Here is a 23,551-nt window from a genome sequence, read left to right as displayed (position 1 = left end):
GGCCCTTGTAGTCACTAGGGTGACAAATGAGGCAGGTGGGCTGGGTGCAGCCTTCAGGAAACCCTGTGGGACTCCCCAGCTGCCAGCCAACCCGTCTGCAGCCTTCCCCTCCTGCTGATCTGCTGAGTGCATCACTTGTAATCTCCAACAGACTCCCAGGGAAGTGATGCCCTCTTTCTCTCTTTTTCAGATGAGGAACTACAACTTGCAGAAGATGAGTTATTTCCTCAAGTACATACCAGAAGAAGTACACCCAAGATTAAAACCCAGGTCTAGAGGCAGCAATGTGATGCAATGGGTTAAGCTGCTGCTTGCAACAATAGCATTTTCATCAGAGCACAGGTTCGAGTCTCAGCTGCTCCACTTCCAATCCAGCTCACTGCTGCTGTACCTGGGAAAGCAGCAAAAGATGGTCCAAGTGCTGGAGTCTGGGCTACCCATGTGGGAGATTCAGATGAGGCTCTAAGCTCCTGGCTTCGGCCAGGCCCAGCCCTGGTAGTTGTAGCCCCTTGGAGAGTGATCCAGCAGATGAAAGATCTCTTCTCGCTCCCTCTCTGTCATACTGCCAAGCTAAATAAATCTTTTTGGTATACAAAAAAACCTAAAAACCTAGGTCTGAGAGTACAAAACCCAGGCCCTTACCTGCAGTGTTTTACCCTTTCAGGAAACACCACCTACAAAGTCTGATACTATGTATGGAAGGCTTCCTCTGTAAAGATTTATTTATTGATATTACAAAGTCAGATATACAGAGAAGGAGAGAGAGGAAGATCTTCTGTCCGATGATTCACTCCCCAAGTGACCGCAACGGCTGCTGCTGTGCTGATCCGAAGCCAGGAGCCAGGAACCTCTTCTGGGTCTCCCACATGGGTGCAGGGTCCCAAGGCTTTGGGCCATCCTTGCCTGCTTTCCCAGGCCACAGGCAAGGAGCTGGATGGGAAGTAGAGCTGCCGGGATTAGAACTGGCGCCCAAATGGAATCCTGGTGCGTTCAAGGTGAGGACTTTAGCCGTTAGGCCACGCCGCCGGGCCCAAGACTTCCTTTTTAAAAGGACATTCTAGACCGGAACTAGAAAGGGTGCCAGTCAGGCTACCTGGGCCTGCTTTGTGATCCTTTCAGCTCTGCTACTCTCTCCCCACCATGAGTTCTGAGTTCACATCTCTCCAGGGCTGTCTTGTTCTGTTCTAGCCCATCACCGGAGGCTGGGTCACTCGGAGGGGGTTACTTGGCTTAGGAGTCTACTGACTCTCCGAGAGCCATGTCGCTAGGCGCTGGTGTCCTGGAGTCACAACCTGATGAAGGAACACAAAGGGCATCGGCCATGTGCAAGAGGGGCCACGTGAGCCACTGGCCTGGTCACAGTTGACTCTCAGGAGCACAACTCACTCCATGAGATCAACTCTAATCCCTCCCCAGGGTGGTGCCCCGTGACCTAATTACCTTAGACCAGGCGCCACCTCCTAGCGACTCCATGTCAGCACCACCACAGAGGGGAGGAACCAGGCTTCCAGCACAGAAACCTGTGGGGACAGGCTCAAACCCTCTGCAACCCATAGCAACAGGCTTGCTCAGCGTCCGGTGACTTATCACATGATCACGGCCAGAGCCTGCCTTTTCTTCTTAGCAGTGTGTACAACCGCCTAAGCCATCAACCTTAATCAGATTCTGCAGCGCAGCCCCTGGCAGAGCCCATCAATGGCTTCTAGCTCTTTTTCAAGCTCAAGGCCAGGGCCCTCCAGGCATCGGTCCCTTCTGACTCCTTCCCGCCTCTCCACCCAGGGCCTTGGCTTTCAGCACCTCTGCCAGCTCTCACTGCATGGAGTCTTACAGTTGGCTTGAACAAGCCCTCTGTTCCTACATGGGTGTCAGCAGGTACACTCTCCTCCCACGTCCTCCCACCTGGCCAGCGCTTCTTTATCTGACTCTATGAATTTTCACTTTAGATTCTACTAGCTTTGGGGTCCTTTTCCTGACTTTCCTCTAACTGTGGCAGGATGGCCCCTGGCCCCCGCCCCTGTCTATGGAATCCCAGCAGTTACTACAGTGCAGTATGGCTGGCCTGTTTGGTTTCCCAGCCACGTTCAGGTTGTGCTGCGTGGAGATCACAGGCTGCGTTTCAGTGCTGCTACAGCCAGCCAGCGCCCATCCCCACTCCTTGCGTGACTGCGTGAGACTCTGTGGCTGTGCCAGGGGAAGCACTTAGACCATGTTTTAGAAACATCAGCTCTTGGTACAAGTCACCTTGTAACCAAGGGGCCCTAAAGCAAGATAAATTCAGACGGTCTGGAAGAGCCTAGGTACATGTGGTAATCTCATGGACCGAGTTTCTAAGTTCTGCTGGTATTGAATGGAGCCCTGTCAAGTAGCTGCCTCACTAGGACAAGAAGCCCAGCTAGAGGGGCCTGAAATGAAAACGGGGATGAAAGAGGAAAATACACATCTGAAGAAAGGATGGGTCTTTTATCCTAAGGAGAGAACTCACTTTTTCGTCTGTGTTCCTTTTGACCAAGGATTGAGAGCCCATTCAGAAAACCAAGATATAAACAATGTGTCCGTCCTAACTCCGATCACCTGTAGCACCAACACCCCTGCTTTTCTGCTGAGTGGGAATTTTCATTTAGAGGAGCTGCCCTGATTCCGGAAACTGGAACCTGCCTGGTCTAACCGGCTGTGAACTCTGCACGGGAGTGCATGAGAGACAGGCCACAACCAGCGACGATGACAGGGTCTTAGGGGGTCCCCTCACACCTGGTGAGAATCTGTGAGCATGTGTGCTGTGACAGGTGCAATGAAAAACCATACATGCTTCACAACCTTGAGTAACATCCAATCTGCTTAGTAATGCGTGTGGCACAAGCCAGATGTTCCTGGGAACTCAGTGCAGAATACTGGGCCCAGAACTGAACCAGAGCCACCCTCTGGGCACCTGTGTTACACTTGCCCACTCAGAAAAGGCTTTAGGGGGTGCACATTGTCTACAGTGCCTACAGGTAGGCATGAGTGGCAGTGGGGCTGTGAGATCGCCTGTCAAATCCTCCTCTTCTTGAGAAACGATTGGCCTTTGCTAAATGGTCCCCTGGGATTCCGGAAAAATGGGTTTTGCTCCTGGCACGGAGGATGGGTTCGTTGCCACTGCAGCCAACATCTTGTCTTCACTGAGCACTGTGACGTTGTGAGCTCCGTGCTAGATCTGAAAGCAAAACCAGTCCCTGCATGCAAGCTGCGCCAGCAGGCACGATGCTGAAGCTGACTCCCTGCATGGGGTCTCCCTCCCACAACACTACGGCATCTGTTTCCGGTGGACACTGATTCCTTTAATGATGGCCTAGAGAGGCCTCGGCCCTGGGATGGCCAGAGACTGACTGTTCCACGGTGTTCGGATAGCTTATACTCAGACTTAAATACGTCCTGGACAATCACACAGGAAGTGAGTTTCATCCACTCCAAGCGCAGCAAGCAGGCTTTGCGGGGCTCAGGCGGGGCCTCTCCGCGGCAGCTTTCCCACCACCTCCTTCCTTCTGGCCAGGCGGGGCTGCGTTTTCACTCGGCCTCGCTGGCCTCCACTCGGAGCCCTCCTCAAGGAGCTTGCTTGAGAGGTGCTTCTCTTGAGCTGGAAGTTAACCTGGAAGGGAACAAGGAGAAGCTAGGAGGCCAGGCTGGACTCTGCTTGACCACAGCCCCCGGGGAGGCGAGGGCAGTGAGCATAGGAGATATAGGAGGGCACGGGTGGGTCGCGAAGGCGTGTTGGCTGATGGTCAGCAATGGTAGGCTGTGGATGCTAATAGTGCCCAGGGGCAGTGCACTGCCATCTGCTGGCCACATGGAGGAAGGGCTCACATGAACTGCATGCCACTTCTTTTTCCCTCAGACGTATGTCATTCATTCATTCATTTTATTTTCCATTGTATAGTTTTTAAGGTATAGGTCTTTCCATTTTCCCTCCCTCCTTCCATCCTTCTTCTTGCCTCCTATAGTCCTTCAGCTGTAATCGCGACTGGAGCTTTTTGCTATTTACATGTGTTACAAGCACTGGTAGAGTCTCAGTATTATGAAAATATGATACCTACAGTGTAAGCCATGGCTTTTCCTCCAGTCTTGCTGCTCGGGCAAAGAGCTAGGATTGACACAACCATAATAACTCCTTCAGGCCATCTGCAGCCACAGGGCTGGTGCTCAGGCCCGTGGGTGGCTCAGGTGGCTTTGGCCTTCAGGGCTAAGCGTTTGCCTTGCTTGCTGCCCCAGAGATGGTGAAGCTGATAGAGTCCGTAGCCCTGAGGCTGTAACCCTTGTGTGTCCCTCCAAGCCCTGCATTATTGAAGCCTCTCCTCTGGCCATGGTAAGCAGAGGGTAGGTGTAGGCTGTTAGAATTGCCCCAGCATGGGCCCAGCGCGATAGCGTAATGGCTAAAGTCCTCACCTTGCACATGTCGGGATCCCATATGGGCGCCGGTTCTAATCCCAACAGCCCTGCTTTCCATCCCGCTCCCTGCTCGTGGCCTGGGAAAGCAGTCGAGGACGGCTCAAATCCTTGGAACTCTGCACCCGCATGGGAGGCCTAGAAGAGCTTCTGGCTCCTGGTTTTGGACTGGCTCAGCTCCAGCAGTTGCAGTCACTTGGGGAGTGAATCATCAGACAGAAGGCCTTCCTCTCTGTCTTTCCTCCTCTCCTGCATGTCTACCTTTCAAATAAAAATAAATCTTAAAAAAAAGAGAAAGAATTGCCGCAGCTGTGCTTGCAGAGGAAGTGCCAAGCCTGGCTTGCTGGCTCTCAGAACAGCTTGCAGCAGGAACCAGCTGATAGAGAGAAAACATGGTATATGTGTGGGGGTGGGAGGCCCCTCCACAAAAGGCCACAGCCAATGCTGGGAGGGAGATTCAAGCCAACGATACAATTTTCCACTTCCTAGCAGTAACAGAAATACAGGAAAGGTATAAAGAACAAACAGGCCAAGGAAAGCTGCTGAGGGAACACGGTGGGCCTCCGGATGTGTTAAGGTGACTTCCTAGGACTGGGACAAGAAGGAGCCACAGGGGTCTCTGTTCCCAAGTGGGAAGGGTGCAGACTCCACTGTGGCAGTCAGGGTTCTTGGTCCCTTCCTATCTGGGAATGGTGTCTGAATGGCAGGTTGTCCCCATTCTGAATTCGATGTGGCATACTGACAGGCGGTGTGCCTTTCTATGAAGCGTATGTGGAGAAGGGGGTGAAATACTTTGAAACACAGCGTGTTCCTCAAGAGGATGTGCTGTTGTTTGCACGTGTCACTGAATAGATCTTCCCTCAGAAAGAGGGCGGAAGACAGAATGAAAGGATAGGCATGCTTTGGTGCAAAACATCGTGAAATCCACGTGTATCCTTTTCAAGTATTTTCCATGACCTTTGGGAAGACCCCTTGTATGTATGCGGCTGCCTCATGGCCATCTGATTTTTGGCACATAACAAGAATAAAGGGGGCTAGAAAGGGGCCATGGGCTGCAAAACCAGGGTCAGCGAACAGGCTGCAATGGGAAAGTCGTTCTTCACTTCCTACAGCTGCAAGTAGCAGTGACTTGTCCCTGCTGGAGATGACAGCAGACAGACTGAAGGAAGGAAGACAGGGAATGGTCCAGATGTTTCAGAAGAACCCTCGAATGGCACAGCTTTGCTCTGACTTTGGAGTTAACATAGGGATTGCAAAGCAGGTTGCATGCTGAACATGGCGCCCTTGACAGGCAGCACGGGGCAGACCTGGCTTAGAATCCTGGCTTTTATTTCCCCCACTACGTGAAGCTGTACAAGTTTCTCATCATCTCTAAATTTCAGTTTCCATAGTCTGAAGTGGGGATTCTTACATATCTACCTTGTCATAATTACGAGCTAATTCTGAAAGCTTTCCGTTCAGTGTCAGATACACAGTACCCTCATTGTCTAGAGAAAGATAAGGGATCTGATCTGTTATGGGCAAGAGCAGGAGAGTCTACTCGGCTTTAGGGTTGCTTGGAGAACAAAGGGGACAGAGTGAGGAGTGCTGGCAGGACACAGGTTTATAGGTGGAAGCTCCAAATAGGACTGCCTCGAGGCTTTTTCCTCATCCGATGAATTTGAGGATTAGTGTCCATGACTTCTGAGCGCCGAGACCCTAATTGAATGGGGCCCAAACAAGGGAGCTGACACTGCTTCTCATCCTGTCAGGGCAGAACGGAGACACTGCTGAGTTGAGGAGTTGCAGCCCCAGCAGCCAGGGCCAGGCGTGACAGCCTGGGCCTGGGGGGGGGCCTCAGGAGGCCGTGCGAGCGCCATCTGATGGTAGTCCTTGTTCTCAGCACCGGAAAGCGCCACGGGGAGCATGTGCTTAGCCTTTTCTCTGTGGCCCTCGCTGTACTAAATTCTTTCTATATGCTTTCTCACTTCATTTGCTTATGAAGGAGGCCCTTCTGGTACTAACTTTCAGAGGAAAAAAATTCGTGTTCAGAGATCAGGAAATTTGAATGGGTTCTATGGGCAAATAAGCTCATAGTAGAAACAGGCTTTTAGTCACTATGCCATGTCAAACAGGAGGAGGAAGAGCCAGGGGCCGACACACTGTGGTGCAGTAGGTTAGCTGCTGTCTGTGATGGCTGGTCTGCTTCCCATTCCACTTTGTGCTAATGAGCCTGGGAAGGCAACAGAAGATGGCCCAAACACGCAGTCCCCTATTATTGGCTTTGAAGACCATCTCCCTATTGCTGGGGTCCGTGCAGTGGAAGTGGGGGACAAGAAGGTGTGAAGAGTATTGTTCCACTGCAGGCAGGGCTGCAAGGAATTTCCCGCTGTTTGGCAGGGTCCAGTGGATGTCTCTACAACCACCTGAATGCAGCTCCACCTTCCTTTGCATGGACACTGGACCACCTGTGGAAGAATTCTAATCCATTCTGGCGTTGTTTGCTGCTGCAGAATTGGTTTTTTACTGTCAATGTGAGCTTGGAAGTTAATGTCGCTAATAATGTCTCGCAAAAGGACCTTTTATTATTCACACTGCCTTGGCTGTCCCCATCAACTTTATGCTGATCAAGGGCTCTGTGTTTAGGGTTTCATTTTTTTATTGATCTTTAGGTTCTCCTTTTCTTTGTGATACAGTCCCTTAACTGATTCAAGATTGAGTTGTAGAATAAGAATCGTAGTAGGAACTTCTATTGAGAGTTTTTAAGTGAAACAAACAGCAGAGTTATTCTTGGATACCCACTTGACCATGACATCAAAAGTCTGTGCCAGAGCTTGTGAGGGTTTCTGTATAAAGGAGACGGCTTTCTTGCATTTGTCCATTACAATGCTGAAATTGTAGTGGTCCCTTTCTTTCCTTTTCATGCCTATTCCACACCCTACCTCTGGCAGGGGAGACCCAGATGGTGTTCCTGGCTCCTGGCGTTGGCCTGGCCCACCCACCTTCAACATCGTGGTAATTTAGGGAATAAACTAGTGGATGCAAGGGCTCTCTGTATCTCTTCCTCTTTTTCTGTCACTCTGCTGTTCAGATAAATATAATAAATATTAAGGTCCCAGCGTGATTTCCCAGTGGCTAAATCCTTGCTTTTCATGTGCTGGAATCCCATATGAGTATTGGCTCACGTCCTGGCTGTTTCTTTTCCCATCCAGCTCCCTGCTTGTGGCCTGGGAAAGCAGGCAGGATATCCCAAAGCACTGAGACCCTGCACCCATGTGGGAGATCTGGAAGAAGCTTCTGGCTCCTGGCTTCAGACTGGCTCAGCAATGGCCATTGTAGCCACATGAGGCAATGGACGGAAGATCTTTCTGTCTTTCCTCCACTCTGTAAATCTGCCTTTCCAATAAAAATAAATGAATTATATACATATATGTTAAGAAGAGGCAACCAGAAGTGATGAAGGAATAGTAAGACAGTAGCAGAAGAAAACTTAAGAAAGCAATGAACTTTTTAAAACATGAAGAAAGTAGAGTCACAAATGACAGAACCAAGCACCAGTTGTTTAAGACTTTGTGCAGCTGCTTGTTGCAGTTTCTGTAAAGGTCTGCCCTACTCACCACTTCTGGTTTTGCAGGACCCACAGTCACAGTTGTTGTCTGTGGATCAAACCCAGGCGCTGTGGCAGTCACGACGTAAGTACCTGGAAGCAGCAGGCGGAAGTAATCCCCGTGCTTACCTGAAAGTCACAAGGATGGCTGCTGATTAAAAATCTGCCCAACAGGGATCGTAGCTGTGGCTGGTAGAGCAAGTTAAGCCACTGTTTGGGACTCCCACAATCCATACCCAAGGGCCAACTCAAATTCTTGACAATTTTGCTTTTTAATATATATTATGTTATATATAATATTATACTATATTATTGTATTGTATTTATATATTTGAAAGGCAGAGTGATAGAAAAACAGGGGAGATATAGACAGAGGGAGAAATGTGTCCCATCCACTGGTTCACAGATGGCCAAAACACTAAGGTAGACCAGGCCAAAGCCAGCAGCCAAAGATTTGCTCTTTTTCCTGCCTGTGTATAACAGGGTCCCAAGTCCTTAGGTCATGTTCATTGCCTTCTCAGGCACTTCAGCAGGCAGATCAAAAGCAGAGCAGCTAGCAGTTGAACTGGCATTCCTACATGGGATGCTGGTGCTATAGGTGGGGCTTAACCTGGTGTGCCACAATACCAACACTGCAATTCCACTTTAGTTCCAGCTTCCTGGATTTGGCCTTAACCAGCTAGTCACGGTGACTGAGACCATTGGGGGAGTGCCAGGCAGATGGAAGACTTCTGTCTCTCTGCCTACTCTTTGCTTTTCAAATAAGCCTTTAAAGAAATTGCTGGAAGCCAGCATTGTGGCACAGTAGTCTGACCCACTGATTGTGATGCTGCCATCCCATATCAGTGCACTCATTCAAGTCCCAAGTACTCCCTTTCCATCCAGCTCCCTGCTAATGTGCTTGGAGAAGCCACAGAAGATGGCTCAAGTTCTCGGGGCCCCGGCTACTTACTTAGGTAGGAGGTCTGGATGGGGTTCCAAATCTGGTTTTAGCCTGACTCAATCCCAACCAGTGCAGCCATTTGGGGAGTGAACCCAGAGAATGAATCTCTCTCTTCCTCTCTCCTTACCTCTGTCACTCTGCCTTTCAAATTAATAAAATCTTGGGCCTGGCATGGTAGCCTAGCAGTTTAAGTCCTCGCCTTGAATGTGCCAAGATCCCATATGGGTGCAGGTTCGTGTACTGACTGCTCTACTCCCCATCTAGTTCCCTGCTTGTGGCCTGGGAAAGCATTTGAGGATGGCCCAAAGCCTTGGGATCCTGTATCCACATGGGAGACCTGGAAGAAGCTTCTGGTTCCTGGCTTTGGTTTAGCTTAGCTCCGACCGTTGTGGTCACTTGGGGAGTGAATCATTGGACAAAGATCTTCCTCTCTGTCTCTCTGTATATCTGAGTTCCCAATAAAAACAAATCTTTTTTAAAAAAATCTTAATTTTTAAGAGCACAACAATGAATAAGAGAAAAAGCAAAGTCTTTTTTCTTGCCTCCTATTATATGCCTGAACTTATTTCTATATGTTAGCAAAGGTGATGCTCTTTCATGCATATGTTGATTACAAAGGGTTCGCTCCTGATCAGGGCTTGCGGGGGCTTCACTTCCCTTATCCCTAATACATGCCAGTTGCTTTGCTGAGTAGCACGATGAACGTTAGCAAGGGTTGTTTTCACTAGTGAAATGAATGAATCCTTCATTTAGATAATGGATGTGAGAAACGGGCACTTCTTGGTGAAATTACTATTCAACACTTGTTGATTGGCTACAATGTTCACAGATAGTCCTCGTCTCTGCTTAAATAGGGTGTAAGAATCTAGCAATCAGGAATTATGGCATAATGGGTTAAGCCGCTGCTTGGGACATTTATCGCAGCTACTCCACTTCCAACTCAGCTTCCTGATGTTGTGATAGGGAGCCAACAGATGCTTGGAACCCTACCAGCTATGGAGAAGACCTGGATTTCGGAATCCTTGACTTTGGTCTAGCCTAGCCTTGACTATGGGAAAGTTTGGGGAGTCAACCAACAGAAGGAGGATCTCTTTCTCTTGATGTAAATGAAAACTCCTTTATACTTATATATACATATCTAGCAAGCCCTTACGGTGACTAAGGTAGACTAAAGACTCCTGGGATCAGTCAGTAGGCTGGAGGATTCTGGGTGTCTAATGCCTGACTATAAAGCCACAGGATTCCTCCTTTAGAAAATTACTTTTCCCTTAAATTAATCTTTTCTTTTTAAAAAGATTTATTTATTTATTGGAAAGTCAGATATACAGAGAGGAGGAGAGACAGAGAGGAAGATCTTCCGTCCGATGATTCACTCCCCAAGTGAGCACAGCAGCCGGTACTGCGCTGATCCAGAGCCAGGATCCAGGAATTTCTTCCGGGTCTCCCACATGGGTACAGGGTCCCAAAGCTTTGGACCGTCCTCGGCTGCTTTCCCAGGCCACAAGCAGGGAGCTGGATGGGAAGCGGGGCACTGGGATTAGAACTGGTGCCCATATGGGATCCCGGCGCATTCAAGGCGAGGACTTTAGTCACTAGGTCACGCCGCCGGGCCCCAAATTAATCTTTGGCTGATGATGTGCTGGGATTATCTTCAAGATCATGAAACAGGAATGATCATTTACCCTGGGGTTAAGATGCCCATGCAAGTGCCAGAGCCAAGCCTCCTTAGAGGCTCAGGTGGAGCAGTGGACAGCATAACCAGCTGCAGATGGAGCTGGAGTTTATTGGAACCTGCAGAGGATACCTGGCACCACAACAGAAGACAGAACAAATCAACCAACTACCCCAGCCATATGTTGGCATTGAAAAACAGAGTAAATGGAGACTCCCAGGTGGACTATGTCAACCAGTGGATTCTGCAGCAATTTCTTTGTGCTTGGAGTGGCGAGATTGGCAGCAATTCATAACTGTTAAACTATCAAAACCACTTGAATAAGACCCTCGGAGCATGCCCCACATTGGGGACCTGGGATGGCTAGGAGACTGGGTGGGGCTTCCCTCTTTATCTCCCCCTTCACCCCAGATACAGAAAAAAAAAGTGGAAATAATAGTTTTACTCACTTTCCTGTAGCCCTTGAACCTTTGTGCCCTAATTAACTATGTAGATTGTCAAAAATAAAGAAAAAAAAAAAAGATGTCCATGGCTCAACTTGGAGTACCTGGGTTTAGTACCAGCTTTAGCATTTGCCTCCAACTTCTTGCTAGAGCAAACCCCGGCAAGCAGCAGGTAACGGCTCCAGTAATTTTGACTCCATGGGTTTTTATCACCCATGTAGGATGCCTGTAGTGAATTCCAAGCTTTGTTCCAGCTCTGCTCCAACTGTTGTGGATATTTTGAGGGAGGGCCAACATTTGGGAATTTTTCTCTCTCCCTCTGCCTCTCAAATAAATAGTTTTTGAAGGAAAAAAAAAAGAACATAAAGCAGAGATTGCATCTGGCTTAAATTATAGAAACTGTAACATACCTGCTTGGTAATACAGTTACTGTGGTCAAATTTTGGTTGAGCCAAATTTGCTGATACCAAGGTTGCCTACTAGGCAAATCTCAGCCACTTCTAGCCCTTGGCAGCTAGTGCTATACATCCAAAACAAACAAACCTAAGAGTTCAGCATGTTCGGAGTGAGTGGGGTTGGTTTGAAACACCATTCTGCTATCACACAATTCTTTACCCTCTAGAAGGGCCTAGATAGTTATATAAAAAGTCTTGCCCTCCATCATCAATCTTGCCCTGCAGCTGGCTGGTAAAACAAATATCACTACTCCTTTTCCCAGAATCAACATGTAGCAAAATGCCTGGCTCAGAATAAGACTAAGCCTTAGTGTTATGTTTCTTCTTTTTCTACCCATTTCCTACCAGTGTATGAGTGATTCATAGTCCCAAAGCCCAGAAGATCCCCCAGCAAGTTGTATTACGGCAGTGACTCCCAAGTGTTGATAAGAAGGTAGGTTTACAGGTATCTTTTCTAGTCCTTGTTTCTCAGGATTGCTGCTTCAGAAGCAAAGGTTTTCCCACCCAGCATCGTGGCGTCTTGACCTGGCCCCTTAATTTCCTGTGCTTATTTCTAGCATTCAGTCTCCAGCATCTAGTGTCTAGGGCCTGACATCCTTGCTAGGTTCACTGGCTTACAAACTAGCCCCCGATTCTGCTGAAGACTAGAAATAAATGTTCTCCCTCCTGCTAAGCACCTACCGGGAGTGACGTCATGGTTAATCCCATCAACAGAAATGACGGCCTCTGTGATGTTGTTAAAATTCTCATCACGTACCATTCCCTTGATCCCCTGGTGAACCTGTAGGAAGAAGTTGATAGAGGGCTATGATCATAAAATATCTGTGTAGTATTTTAGCTTCTCTTAAGCTGTCACAAAGGTTGTGGCCACAGCCTCTTCACCAGTTTCTCTGTCACTCTCCTATCTCCATAATCTCTTATTAGTAGAACACCGTGATTGATCCTGACTTCTTTTAATTCAGTTTTTATAAACTGCATCACAGTCTGGGCTGTATTGATCCTATTGAGATCTAAATCAAGTTATGTTACTGATCTGCTCCAAACCCAACTGTCTCAGAGCAGAAGCAGGGGTTCTGACGCTCTCTGCAAACCTCCGTCCCTGCTGGTGCTCTGCTTCCATCTCCTGTTCCCTCCCCGGCTCCTGGGCTCATCTCAGGTGCACTCAGGTCCTGACCCTATGTTTCTTCAATTAAAATATGTTTTCACTGTGATGACATAAAAATAACATAAGACATATCATATTAATCATTTTGAGTGTACACTTCAGGAATATTAAACACCTTTACTGTGTTGGGTAACCATCACCATGATCCATCTCAAAGAACCCTTTCATCTTGTAAGACTCAAACTCTACACCCATCACACGGTAACTCCTCAGTTCCTCCTACGGGTAATTGCTGCCGCCACCAGTCTACCTCCTGACACTGGTTTTGACGACTTCAAGTACCTAGTATACCTGAGGTCACATACTTTGTGGCAGACTGATTTTATCTGGCATCATGTCCCATGGTTTATCCAGGGTACAGCATGCATTAGACTGTCCATGCTTTTTAAGGGTGAAGAATAATTCATTCTGTGTATACACTGCTCTTCAGACATTCTTCCATCAGGGCATACTTGGGTTGTTTCTACATTTTTGGCTATCATGAACAACACTGTTAGGAGTATGGATGTACAAATACCTCGCTGAGATCCGTCTTTCAATTATTTTACATATATATCCCAAAATATTACTGCTGGGTCATATAGTAACTCAATTTTTAATTCTCTGAGACGCTGTCTTACTGTTTTCCATAGCACCGTTTTACATGGCACAAGGATTTTATTTTCTCATATCCTTGCCAACGTTTGTTAATGTATGCTTTTATTTATTGGATTGTTCTAGCAGCCATGCTATTGGAAGTGAGGTGGTATCTCACTGTGGTTCTGATTTGCATTTACCTATCAGTTAGTGATGGTTGGAGTTTTTCTACAGGCTTGCTATTGACATTTTATTCACTCTTGTGTCCACTTTGGAGGAACATTCTTCCCCATAGATTAAAAAAATATATGCCATTGGGAAACATCTCATTTTTTGTAATTGGGAAAGTTCACAGAAGGAGATCTTACCTGTTCTAAGAATTGGATTAGGGCTTCCCGATTGCCCAGCCATTCCCTTGGTAATTCCTCCTGTTGGGGAAACTTGTTGCAGCTCAGTTCCAGTGTGATCTCAAAGCAGTTAGTGTGGAGGTAATTAAAGTCTTGCATGCCTGGGGGGGCCGAAGGCCAAGGGAGATTTGCATGACTAGGCTTCCACCCAATGCCCCATCTCAGCTCTTCCACCACAGCTTTTTCACCACCCATGGTTTTCCTCATCAGTTTCTGTTCCCCCTATTGACCTTTATTTGTATTTCCCAGTTCTCATGCCTCCTCTCTTTCTAGGTTTTCTCACTTTGTAAATATCTATTAGTTAAGTCCTTCCTCTATATTTTTCTATCTCCTGGCTTCACTTTCTGTCCTCCTTATCATTTCCAAGGTCTGCTTATTAGCTATGCTTTTTTAAAAAAGATTTATTTATTTTCATAGGGTTGGCAGATTGACAGAGAGAAGGAGAGACAGAAAATTAACATCCCATCTGCTGCTTCACTCCATAAATGCTCACAGTAGTTGGAGCTGAGTTGATGCATAGTCAGAAGCCAGGAGCCAGGAGCCAGGAGCCAGGAGCTCTTCCAGGTCCCCCATATGGGTGCAGGGTCCCAAGGCTTTGGCCTATCCTTCACTACTTTCCCAGGCAATAAGCAGGGAGTTGGATGGGAAGTGAAGCAGCCAGAAGACATACCGGCACCCACCTGGGATGCCAGTGTTTGCAGGCAGAGGATTAGCCGGTTGAGCCCCTGTGCTTCTCCCTTAGCTAGCTCTGGTAGGCTGCTTTCAGACCATGTTTGCTCTTTGAACTATGCTGTCCTTCAGACCTAAGAAAGAAAGCACAGATGAGCTGAATCTCTTGCTTTCATATCCCTCATCCTACCTGAGAACAAACACTAACCCCAGAAAAGCAGACTCCTTAAAAGATCAGAAAGCACCTATATATTTTTCCATTAAATGTTTTCCTGCTCTGATCTTTGATGTCATTTATTTATTCTAGTGACTCAATTATTTTGAAGATATTTCTTATAGTGGCATGTATGTTAAAAATCCATGTGTTAAAAATTAACCTATGCAAAGGACCAATAACTACCGCCTGTCATGCCAGCGTCCCAAGTGAGCACTGTCTTGAGTCCCAGCTGCTCCACTTCTCCCCAAGCTCCCTGATAATATGCCTGGAAAAGCAGCAAAAGATGGCCCCGTGTCCTTTTGAGACCTGGAAGAAGTTCCTGGCTCCTGGCTTTGGAACGCACCATCTCTGGCCATCGTGGCCATTTGGGGAATGAACCAGGGGAAGATTTCTCAGAGTCTCTCTGTAACTCTGTCTTTCAAAAAAAAAATAAGGTAAAATCTTAAAAAAGTTATCCACTCAAAATATTTAAACAAAGTCATCTTCAGTTTTCATATGAAAATTCCAATGACTTTTTTTTTTCAAAAACAAACAAATTTGTCCTCAAATTTACATAGAATGCCAAGGGGACCCCAAATAATCAAAATCATCTTGGAAAAAAAAAAGAACAAAGCTGGGGCCAGCACGCAGATTAATCCTCTGTCTTGCAGTGCTGGCATCACATATGGACACCAGTTCATGTTCCAACTGCTCTACTTCCAATGCAGCTCCTTGCTTATTGTCTGGGAAGGCAGTGAAGGATGGTTCAGTCCATAGGCCCCTGTACCCACATGAGAAACCTGGAGTAAGCTCTTGGCTTCTGGCTCCTGATTCCTGACTTTAGAATGGCTCAGCTCCTGCCAGTGCGGCCAGTTGGGGAATGAATCAGCAGATGGAGACGTTTACTCTCTCTTTCTCTTCTCTCTGTAAATCTGTTTCTCAAACAAACACACAATTCTTAAAAATAAACAAACAAAAGTAACAAAGCTAGAAGAATCATGGTTTTGATTTCGAAGCTACCATATTAGAACAATGTGGTAAAGGCATAAAACAACAAAGATGTACAGAGGAGCCCAGCAATCACTGTGTCTGACTTCAGGGGCTCAGAGTGGTTCCTGCTCACACTGAGGAGTGTCCAGATAGTTTGTGTGGTCTTTGCACCTGTGTGAATGTGGCATCTAGCCAGTGAGAGCTAGATGGTTCAGCTTGGCAGATGGTTCACCTTGGTAGAGAGGGGGTGAGGCTGCAATCACACCAGTTAATACAATCAGACCCTTCTGCTTTGTTACCAGTAACAGAGATCTACCATACCCAACTTGGTGTTGCTCTGGACTTCTGTCTCACACTTAAGCACTAGTGGAGATCACTGGCCCCACCAGCATAAGTATCTGAATATCCACTGAAGGAGTAGTTACTCCATTAATCCAGCTTTGGTCCCAGCTTTGTTCTTTTTTTTTTTTCCAAGATGATTTTGATTATTTGGGGTCCCCTTGGCATTCTATGTAAATTTGAGGACAAATTTGTTTGTTTTTGAAAAAAAAAGTCATTGGAATTTTCATATGAAAACTGAAGATGACTTTGTTTAAATATTTTGAGTGGATAACTTTTTTAAGATTTGACACACATGTCAAAGATAAAAGTGATCAGGGGAGAAAAATCAACAAGTATTTTCACAAATGCCTAAAAATTAATGCAAAAAGATGAGACAAACATGAGCAAGGAAGCCTAGCCCAGTCTCAGTCACTGCAGCAGTTGGGGTGTGAGCCAGCGCATGGAAGATCTCTCTCTTTCTTCATCTCTAACTGTGCATTTCAAATGAAACAAATCTTCAAAATAAAATAAAATAAAAAGTTCAAGACAGTCTTTCTCTTTTAGTTGAGCGAGTTTTTGGTCACAAACGTGCCTGCCCAGTATATGGCTGCTCTTTCATGCAGCTTCCCTCTTCTCTCCACAGGGCTGTAACCACTCGTCCCCTGCCACCAGCTGGCCCCCTGGGATGGCCAGGGTAGATTTGAGAGTATGGGAAAAGACAGATGCTAAAAGAGGATGGCTGAAGAACTTGGTTACCTGTTGCAGTGCCTCTCCTTTCCTTAAGAACTCTGTGAACTGGAGGTTCACGAACAGGCTTAGCTTGACCCTTGCCAGGGAAAAGGCCCAGAGAACAGTGGAAAAAGCCTCTTGCTGGTTATAGAAACCCAATGTCCACCGCAGATGGCTGCTCCTGGGGAGACAGGCCATCGGGGTGCAGTGGAGGAACTGGCTATGCCCAGGGTAGCTACCCGCTGCTCATCAGCTGTTCTGTGAGGCATGCCTCTGTGCTACTGTATAAAACCTAATGTGAGTCAGGCATTTCTGAATGCTTTATGTGCATTATTCCACACTTTACCTCAGAGTTACAAGGAAATGTTACTTTTTTTTTTTTTTACTATTACAAGTATTATTTAGATCAATGTGTGTTTACTAACCCTTCAAAGTTGTACATATTAATGGGGTAGAGTTTGGTGCTTTGATTCATGTACTAACTGTATGTAAAGTAACCAAAGCACAGAGAGGTTAAGTGATCGGGCAAACCACATTTCAACTCAATTGATTCTCGCAACCCAACCACTTTTGGCTCTATTAGTTTCCTGTTATGCCCTGATATGCTCGTAAACCGTTAGCATGACAGGTCCACAAGGTGTTCCTACCTTATGTGCTCTTTTTTTTTTTTTAGATGCGTTTGTTTGTAATTGAAAGGTAGATTTTACAGAAAGAGAAGAGATAAAGGAAGATCTTCCCATCTGTTAGTTCACTCTCCAAATGGGTGCAATGTCCAGAGCTGAGCTGAGCTGGAGCTTGGAGCCTGGATCCCCTTTTGTTCTATGTGGGTACAGGAGCCAGAGGACTTGGGCCATCCGTTGTTGCTTTCTCAGGCCACAAGCAGGGAAATGGAAAGGAAGTAGAGCAGCTGGCACACAAACTGGTATCCATATGGGATGCTGTGACCATAGGCAGAGAATTAACTTGACACACCACTGCATGCCCCACAGGATGAAGTGTAGTAGTAGGGCTGATGTTGTGGCATAGCAAGTTAAGCCTCCTCCTGCAACACTGCCATCCCATATAGGTGTTGGTTTGAGTCTTGGCTGTTCCACTTCTGACCCAACTGCCTGTTAACATGCCTGAGAAAGGAGCAGAAGATGGCCCAAGTGTTTGGGCTCCTGTACCCACATGGGTGATCTAGAAGAAACTCCTGATTCCTGGCTTTGGCATGGCTTAGCCCTGGCCATGCTAACCATTTGGAGAGTGAACCAGCGATGAAAGATCTCTCCCCACCCATAGCTCTCTATAAATCTGCATTTCTAATAAATCTGTAAAAATCTATCTTAAAAATGAATACAAGGAGAATCAAGATGGTAGAATAGGGTAAGGACTCATTTAAACAGACAGAAAAATATTATCCAGTATAAAGCAAAGAGGGCACATTCCAGGAAACAGGAAAGGACAGAACAACAGCAGAGGGGTACCTGGAGACTGACAGACACAGGAAAGCAACAGACACAATGGTGTGGTATTGCAGTGACAGATACTCCAATGGCATTCAGCCAGCAGCTGGAATTACTTCAACAACCAGGCGGGAAAGGACTTTCACCAGGGGAGCACAGGAGGTGAACCCAGACAAAGAACTACCCATCCTGCTGGTCTGTTTCATTTGACCAGGAGCAGAGACAGAGCAGCAAATCCCAGACAGGCAGTGTGGGAACAGGGTGGATTTTACAACCCAGTCCGCCCCCTAGAGCTGAACTGGGCGCCATTTTGTTTAAGGAGGCAAGTACTATGGGGCAGGACTGCATGCACAAGCTGGAAGTGAACTCATTTCTGGCTCAGTGAACTGCAACAATGTGGCATTCTACAGATTCCACTCAAGATAGGTCCTGGTAGCCCGCAGACCTAATGGCCAGCAGATCAAGAAATCTAGTAGTGGCACATCAGGCACCATTTCTTACAGTGTGGCAAAGAATTTAAGACTGCAGGGATGACAGTGAGCTGAACATGGGTTGATTTCTGCAAGATCTCACTGAGCTCGGTGCATTGCACTGGTCCCACAGGAAAATAATACTGACTATAGCATTGTATGGGTCAAAATAAGTCCATGTGGCCCTCAGACCTAATGACCAACAGGTTCTGGCAAGATCAGCACCACCAACAACCTAGCTATATAGGACACCTAGTGTCTCTCTAATCCTGGGAACTGCTCCAACTGAAAGTGGGAGAAAGGTTGCACAGACAGTGGTGCAGCCTCAGCACAGTATCACAAGAGTTGGAGACTGGTGAGCCAGGAGCTGTGGCTACGGAGACCATGGTGGAAATCTAACATAAGAACCCAGACCTGGAACTCACTGGAGGGAGTGGCACACGTGACTGCAAACAAAGAGCCATGTACCAACTGCAATAAGTACAATCGAACTGTAAACCTGTGGGTGACACAGCTTAGAAACCTGCCCCAAGGAGAAGAATCTGATAACTAGAAGTACAATGACCAAGAGCAAAAGAAGAGACAAAAGCACAATGAATATTACTGATGACTCCTCTGCAAAGGAGCAAAACCCTTTGCCAAAATCAGAGTTAACTCAGAAAGACACTGAGAAAATGGAGGATACAGAATTCAAAACATTTGTTACAAAGCTTCTTATCAACAATGAGAAGCACGTAAAACAAGAGTTCAAGGGATTTAAGGACTATGTCACACTGGAAAGGAATCAAATGAAAACTGATATATCAGAAATTAAGAATACAGTGGAGCAAATTAAGAGTACAGTGGAGAGGCTCCAAAATAGAATGAGGAGGCAGAAGAAAGAATCTCAAAATCAGAAGATATTTCCTGTCACCGGGGGAAACCAACGCATAGTAGCAAGCAGAGCTGGGTCAAGCTAAGAAAAAGTATTCAAGAATCGAAAGACACTGTTAAAAGACTAAATATAAGAGTTATGGGAGTTGCAGAAGATGCAGAAAGAGAAGCTGGGTTTACCAATGTATTTAATGAAATAATAAAGGAAAATTTTCCAAATCTAGAGAAAGAATTGGAAAACAACATCCAAGAGGGGCACAGAACTCCCAGCGGGGTTGACCAAAAGTGATCTTCACCAAGACACATGATCATTAAGCTCTCTTCAATTGAATACAAGCAAAAGATGCTAAAATGTGCATGTGAAAAAAAATCAACTGATATATAAAGAAATTCCAGTTAAACTCACAGGAGACATCTCACAGGAAACTCTATAGACCAGAAGAGAATGGAGTGAACTATTCCAGATTCTAAAAGAAAAAAATTATCGGCCCAGGATATTGTACCTAGCAAAACTTTCCTTTGCCTGTGAAAATGAAATAAAATTTTTCCACAGTCAAGAAAAGTTATAAGAATATGCCTCTTCCAAACCTGCCCTACAAATGATACTTAAAGATGTTCTCTTGACAGAGAAGAGGAATAAGGCCCACCCAAACCAAAGGCAAATGCAAAGAACATCCCAGTAAAACAACAGACTAAATCAATGAACAACCCATTCCTAAAATGACAGATCCAAATTGCCAACTATTTGTATTAACCCTGATTGTAAACAGCTTAAACTCTTCAATCTCTTGTCATAGGTTAGTAGAGGATTAAAAAACAAAACCCAATTATTGCCTATAGGAGTCATATGTCACCAACAAAGATCATCATTATGGATTTTGATTTTTTTTCTTAGTTTCATCTCTTCAAAACACTTTCTTCTGATTAAATTATTCAATGACTCATAGATAATACAGTGGCATCATTTTCTTCAAGAAGGTTATTGATTTTCTTTTTCATTTCTTCATTGAAACATTGGCCATTCAGTGGCGTGTTGTTTAACTTCATGGTGTTGTTAATTTCTTTTTTTTTCTCCATTGCTGATTTTGTTTTGTGGCTTTTCATTTGGGGGTATATATAGTAACTGTGTAATAGAGACTATCATATCTAGCAGCATGCTATTTAACTTCATGGCATTGTAAATTTCTATTTTTCTTCCTGTTGTTGATTTTGAATTGTGGCTTTTCATTTAAGGGGATGTATAGTAACTGTGTAATGGAGACTATCATATCTAGCAGCATGCTATTTAACTTCATGGCATTGTAAATTTCTATTTTTCTTCCTGTTGTTGATTTTGAATTGTGGCTTTTCATTTAAGGGGATGTATAGTAACTATCATATCCGGATGTGGGAATGCAGTGCAGTATGCATCACTACTTCCAAAGATGGATTCCCAAAGAAAATGTTTACCATATCTTGATAATAGGATGCTGGACTCTCTGCCATTGTCCATGCCCACAATGATGGACATACGACTAAGCACGAACAAATACATTATGGTAATGATATGGGGAAGGAAGGAAATTGAGGAGGGGATGGGGGAAATCCCAGGGCCTGTGGAACTGTACCATAAAATAATAACAAAAATATGTAAAATTTTTAAAAAATGAATGCAAGATGACGTTGGATGCTAATCTGAGACTTCTCCAACGTTACAGATGTCTGTACGATTGTAAAATTCTATATCATTCCCATTATTTCCCCCAAGAAAGCTGGTCACTTAAAGGAGAAATGAGCTTTCTTCTTCTTTCCCCTGAGCAGTTCTCAGCACTTTCCTTACCCTTGCTGAGGGAGTACCAGGAAGCTCCATTGGTGATGCCATCTGGGAAGTAGTCCCCACAGTTCCAGCCTTGGTGCATCCACCCATGTGCATAGGAGTAGACCTTGGCCAGCTAGGGGAAAAATAAGCCAAAAGTGACCTTGAGGATTCCAAACTCATATGGCAATGCTGGCGCTCAGAAGAAGCCCTAGTTGGTATTTATATTATAATACTCATACTATACACTGATATGTTATATTAATATGGCATTAATATTAGCATATAATATTAATGTCGCATTAATGTGAATAATATGATATTAATGTTACCAGTATGTATATTATGTAATATATTGCCTTTTAATTTGGTGGCATATCAGATGAAGCCTGTGTCTGCAGCATTGGCATGAACATCAGTTCATGTCCCGGCTGCCCCATTTTTAATCCAGATCCCTGCTAATGCATCTGGGAAAGCAGCAGCGGATGGTCCAGGTGCTTGGAGCCCTGTACCTATATGGGAGACCTAGAAGCAGCTTCCCTGGCTCCTGGCTTCTGCCAGGCTCTGCTTTGGCCCTTGTAACCATTAAGGGTGTAAACCAGCAGATGAAAGATCTCTGTTCCTCTCTTTTCTATAACTTTGCCTTTAAAATAACTAAATAAATAAATTTTTAAAAAGAAAGAATTTTATGCTACTATGGTTTAATGATCTATAGATACTTTATAATTTATTGTCTATGGGTGAAATGGTCATTTTTTTATTCAATTACTGTTTGTAATCATTGACTGTATTCCCATTTGACTACATCTTTTTGCTTTTTTACTTGTTAAATATCTTCTTTGGTGAAATATTTAGACATTTACTGTACTGTACACCTAAAACATGTTATCTCAAAAGAAAAAACATGAAAAATGAAGAGGGGATAATAAGAGAGAGAAGGGAAGAAGAGAGAAATGTCATCATTTTCTTAGTATTGTATCTACAAATTACATTGAATTTGTTAAATATTAATAAAAACTAAAAACATCTTAAAATTTTAGCTCAAGAAAAAGTGCTCAGTACACTACAAAATGTGTTCATATATTATGAATATAAATTAACATATTAATATTAATCACATTGTTTTGAGCTATTATCTAAAACTTTTTCATATTTTTGGACTTTTCTTCACTAAAACAGGCATATTGCTATAAAATTATAAATTAGAATTCCCAGATTCACATTTTAAAATAATGCCCAGCATCTGTCACAAATTTAGTTGACAAACTAGTTTTCATATGTATTATCTAATTAAAATTGATTTTCACTCATTTGAAAGGCAAATGAGAGAAAGAAAGAAAGCTTTCTCTCTACCCAGCCAGGAACCCTGAATTCAAGGGGTTCTTGACCACTTCATTGCCTGCTGCCCTCCAGAATGTCAACTATGAGGAGGCTGGACTCAAACCCAGGAACTCCAGGGTGAAATGAATACAAGAATCCCAACCAGGGACTTATCCACTGCAGCACTGCACCCATTTCCCAAGATTGACATTTCCTTACTACAACAACATGAGCCTTCTGGCATATTTTTGCTTGACACTAGCCAAAATATTTTTTCGTCGTAATAATTGCTTTTCTTTTCCTCTATCTTTTCATCAATTTTTGGCATATAACTCAAAAAATGTACTTTCTGGACTGTGAGCTCCCCGCAAGCCAGCAGCGCTTGCTGTTGTTATTTGTGGACTTGTACCATGGAGCACTTTGAGGTCATTTCTGGAGCCTGTTACTCCCAGAGTGGGACAAGCTGTTGTTCCACATACCTTCTGGAAAAGCTTGTCATCGGGGGTGGGTGTGTTGGCAGGCTGGCGGAAATTCTGGAGCCGATGGTCAAAGGACTTGTCATAGGGGTAATTGGCCACTACTGCACCTCCGTGGAGATTGGCTGAGAGAACAAAATTGAAGGTGTGCATCCACTGGATTATGGCCTGGGTCTCAGGTTCCACCTGTGAGGAGATGAGAGGTGGCACAAAGGTATGGTAAATAAGAAGTGTCAGAAGGCTGTCAGGGTGATTCCATCAGCAAGAGGCCTGAATGGATAGCATGACTAAATGAAACTGAATCCTGCCAGGTCTGGGAAGTGTAGATGGGAAATTTTGGAGTTTGGACTGATGGATTCAAAAAGTGTATGGACTCTTTGTTCAAAAGGAAATCTTACCTGGAATTCCAACATGGAAAGCAGATGGAGAGCATTTCAAGCAATGAAATTATCCTGTAGGATACTATAATGGTGGGTATACATTATAATGTATTTGCTTAAAACCAAAGAATGTGAAACAGTAAGAGTGAGCACTGATGTAAACTATGAACTCTAGGGCCTGATACGAGGACTCAGCAGCTAAATCCTGACCTTGTATACACCAG

General features: G+C 45.1%; 1 protein-coding gene across 1 annotated transcript in view; it reads right to left on the bottom strand.

Moving 5' to 3' along the window:
- Positions 1-3,447: 3,447 nt before the first annotated feature.
- CPN1 (carboxypeptidase N subunit 1) overlaps positions 3,448-23,551 on the bottom strand; it is a 34,888-nt gene continuing 14,784 nt past the window's right edge. The window contains exons 4-9 of the mRNA XM_040991819.1: positions 22,951-23,133; positions 21,176-21,287; positions 13,625-13,764; positions 12,197-12,296; positions 8,013-8,131; positions 3,448-3,622 (exon numbers count right to left, since the gene is read on the bottom strand). Coding sequence (XP_040847753.1) covers positions 3,473-3,622; positions 8,013-8,131; positions 12,197-12,296; positions 13,625-13,764; positions 21,176-21,287; positions 22,951-23,133 — 804 coding nt within the window. The 3' untranslated portion in view covers positions 3,448-3,472. The remainder of the gene's footprint in view (positions 3,623-8,012; positions 8,132-12,196; positions 12,297-13,624; positions 13,765-21,175; positions 21,288-22,950; positions 23,134-23,551) is intronic.

This window comes from Ochotona curzoniae, unplaced genomic scaffold (assembly GCF_017591425.1).
Source record: "Ochotona curzoniae isolate NIBS_2020 unplaced genomic scaffold, NIBS_Ocur_1.0 contig_66, whole genome shotgun sequence".
Classification (NCBI taxonomy): Eukaryota; Metazoa; Chordata; class Mammalia; order Lagomorpha; family Ochotonidae; genus Ochotona; species Ochotona curzoniae.
The sequence above is the reverse complement of the archived record's forward strand: the minus strand, read 5'-3'. Positions and strand labels throughout refer to the sequence as shown.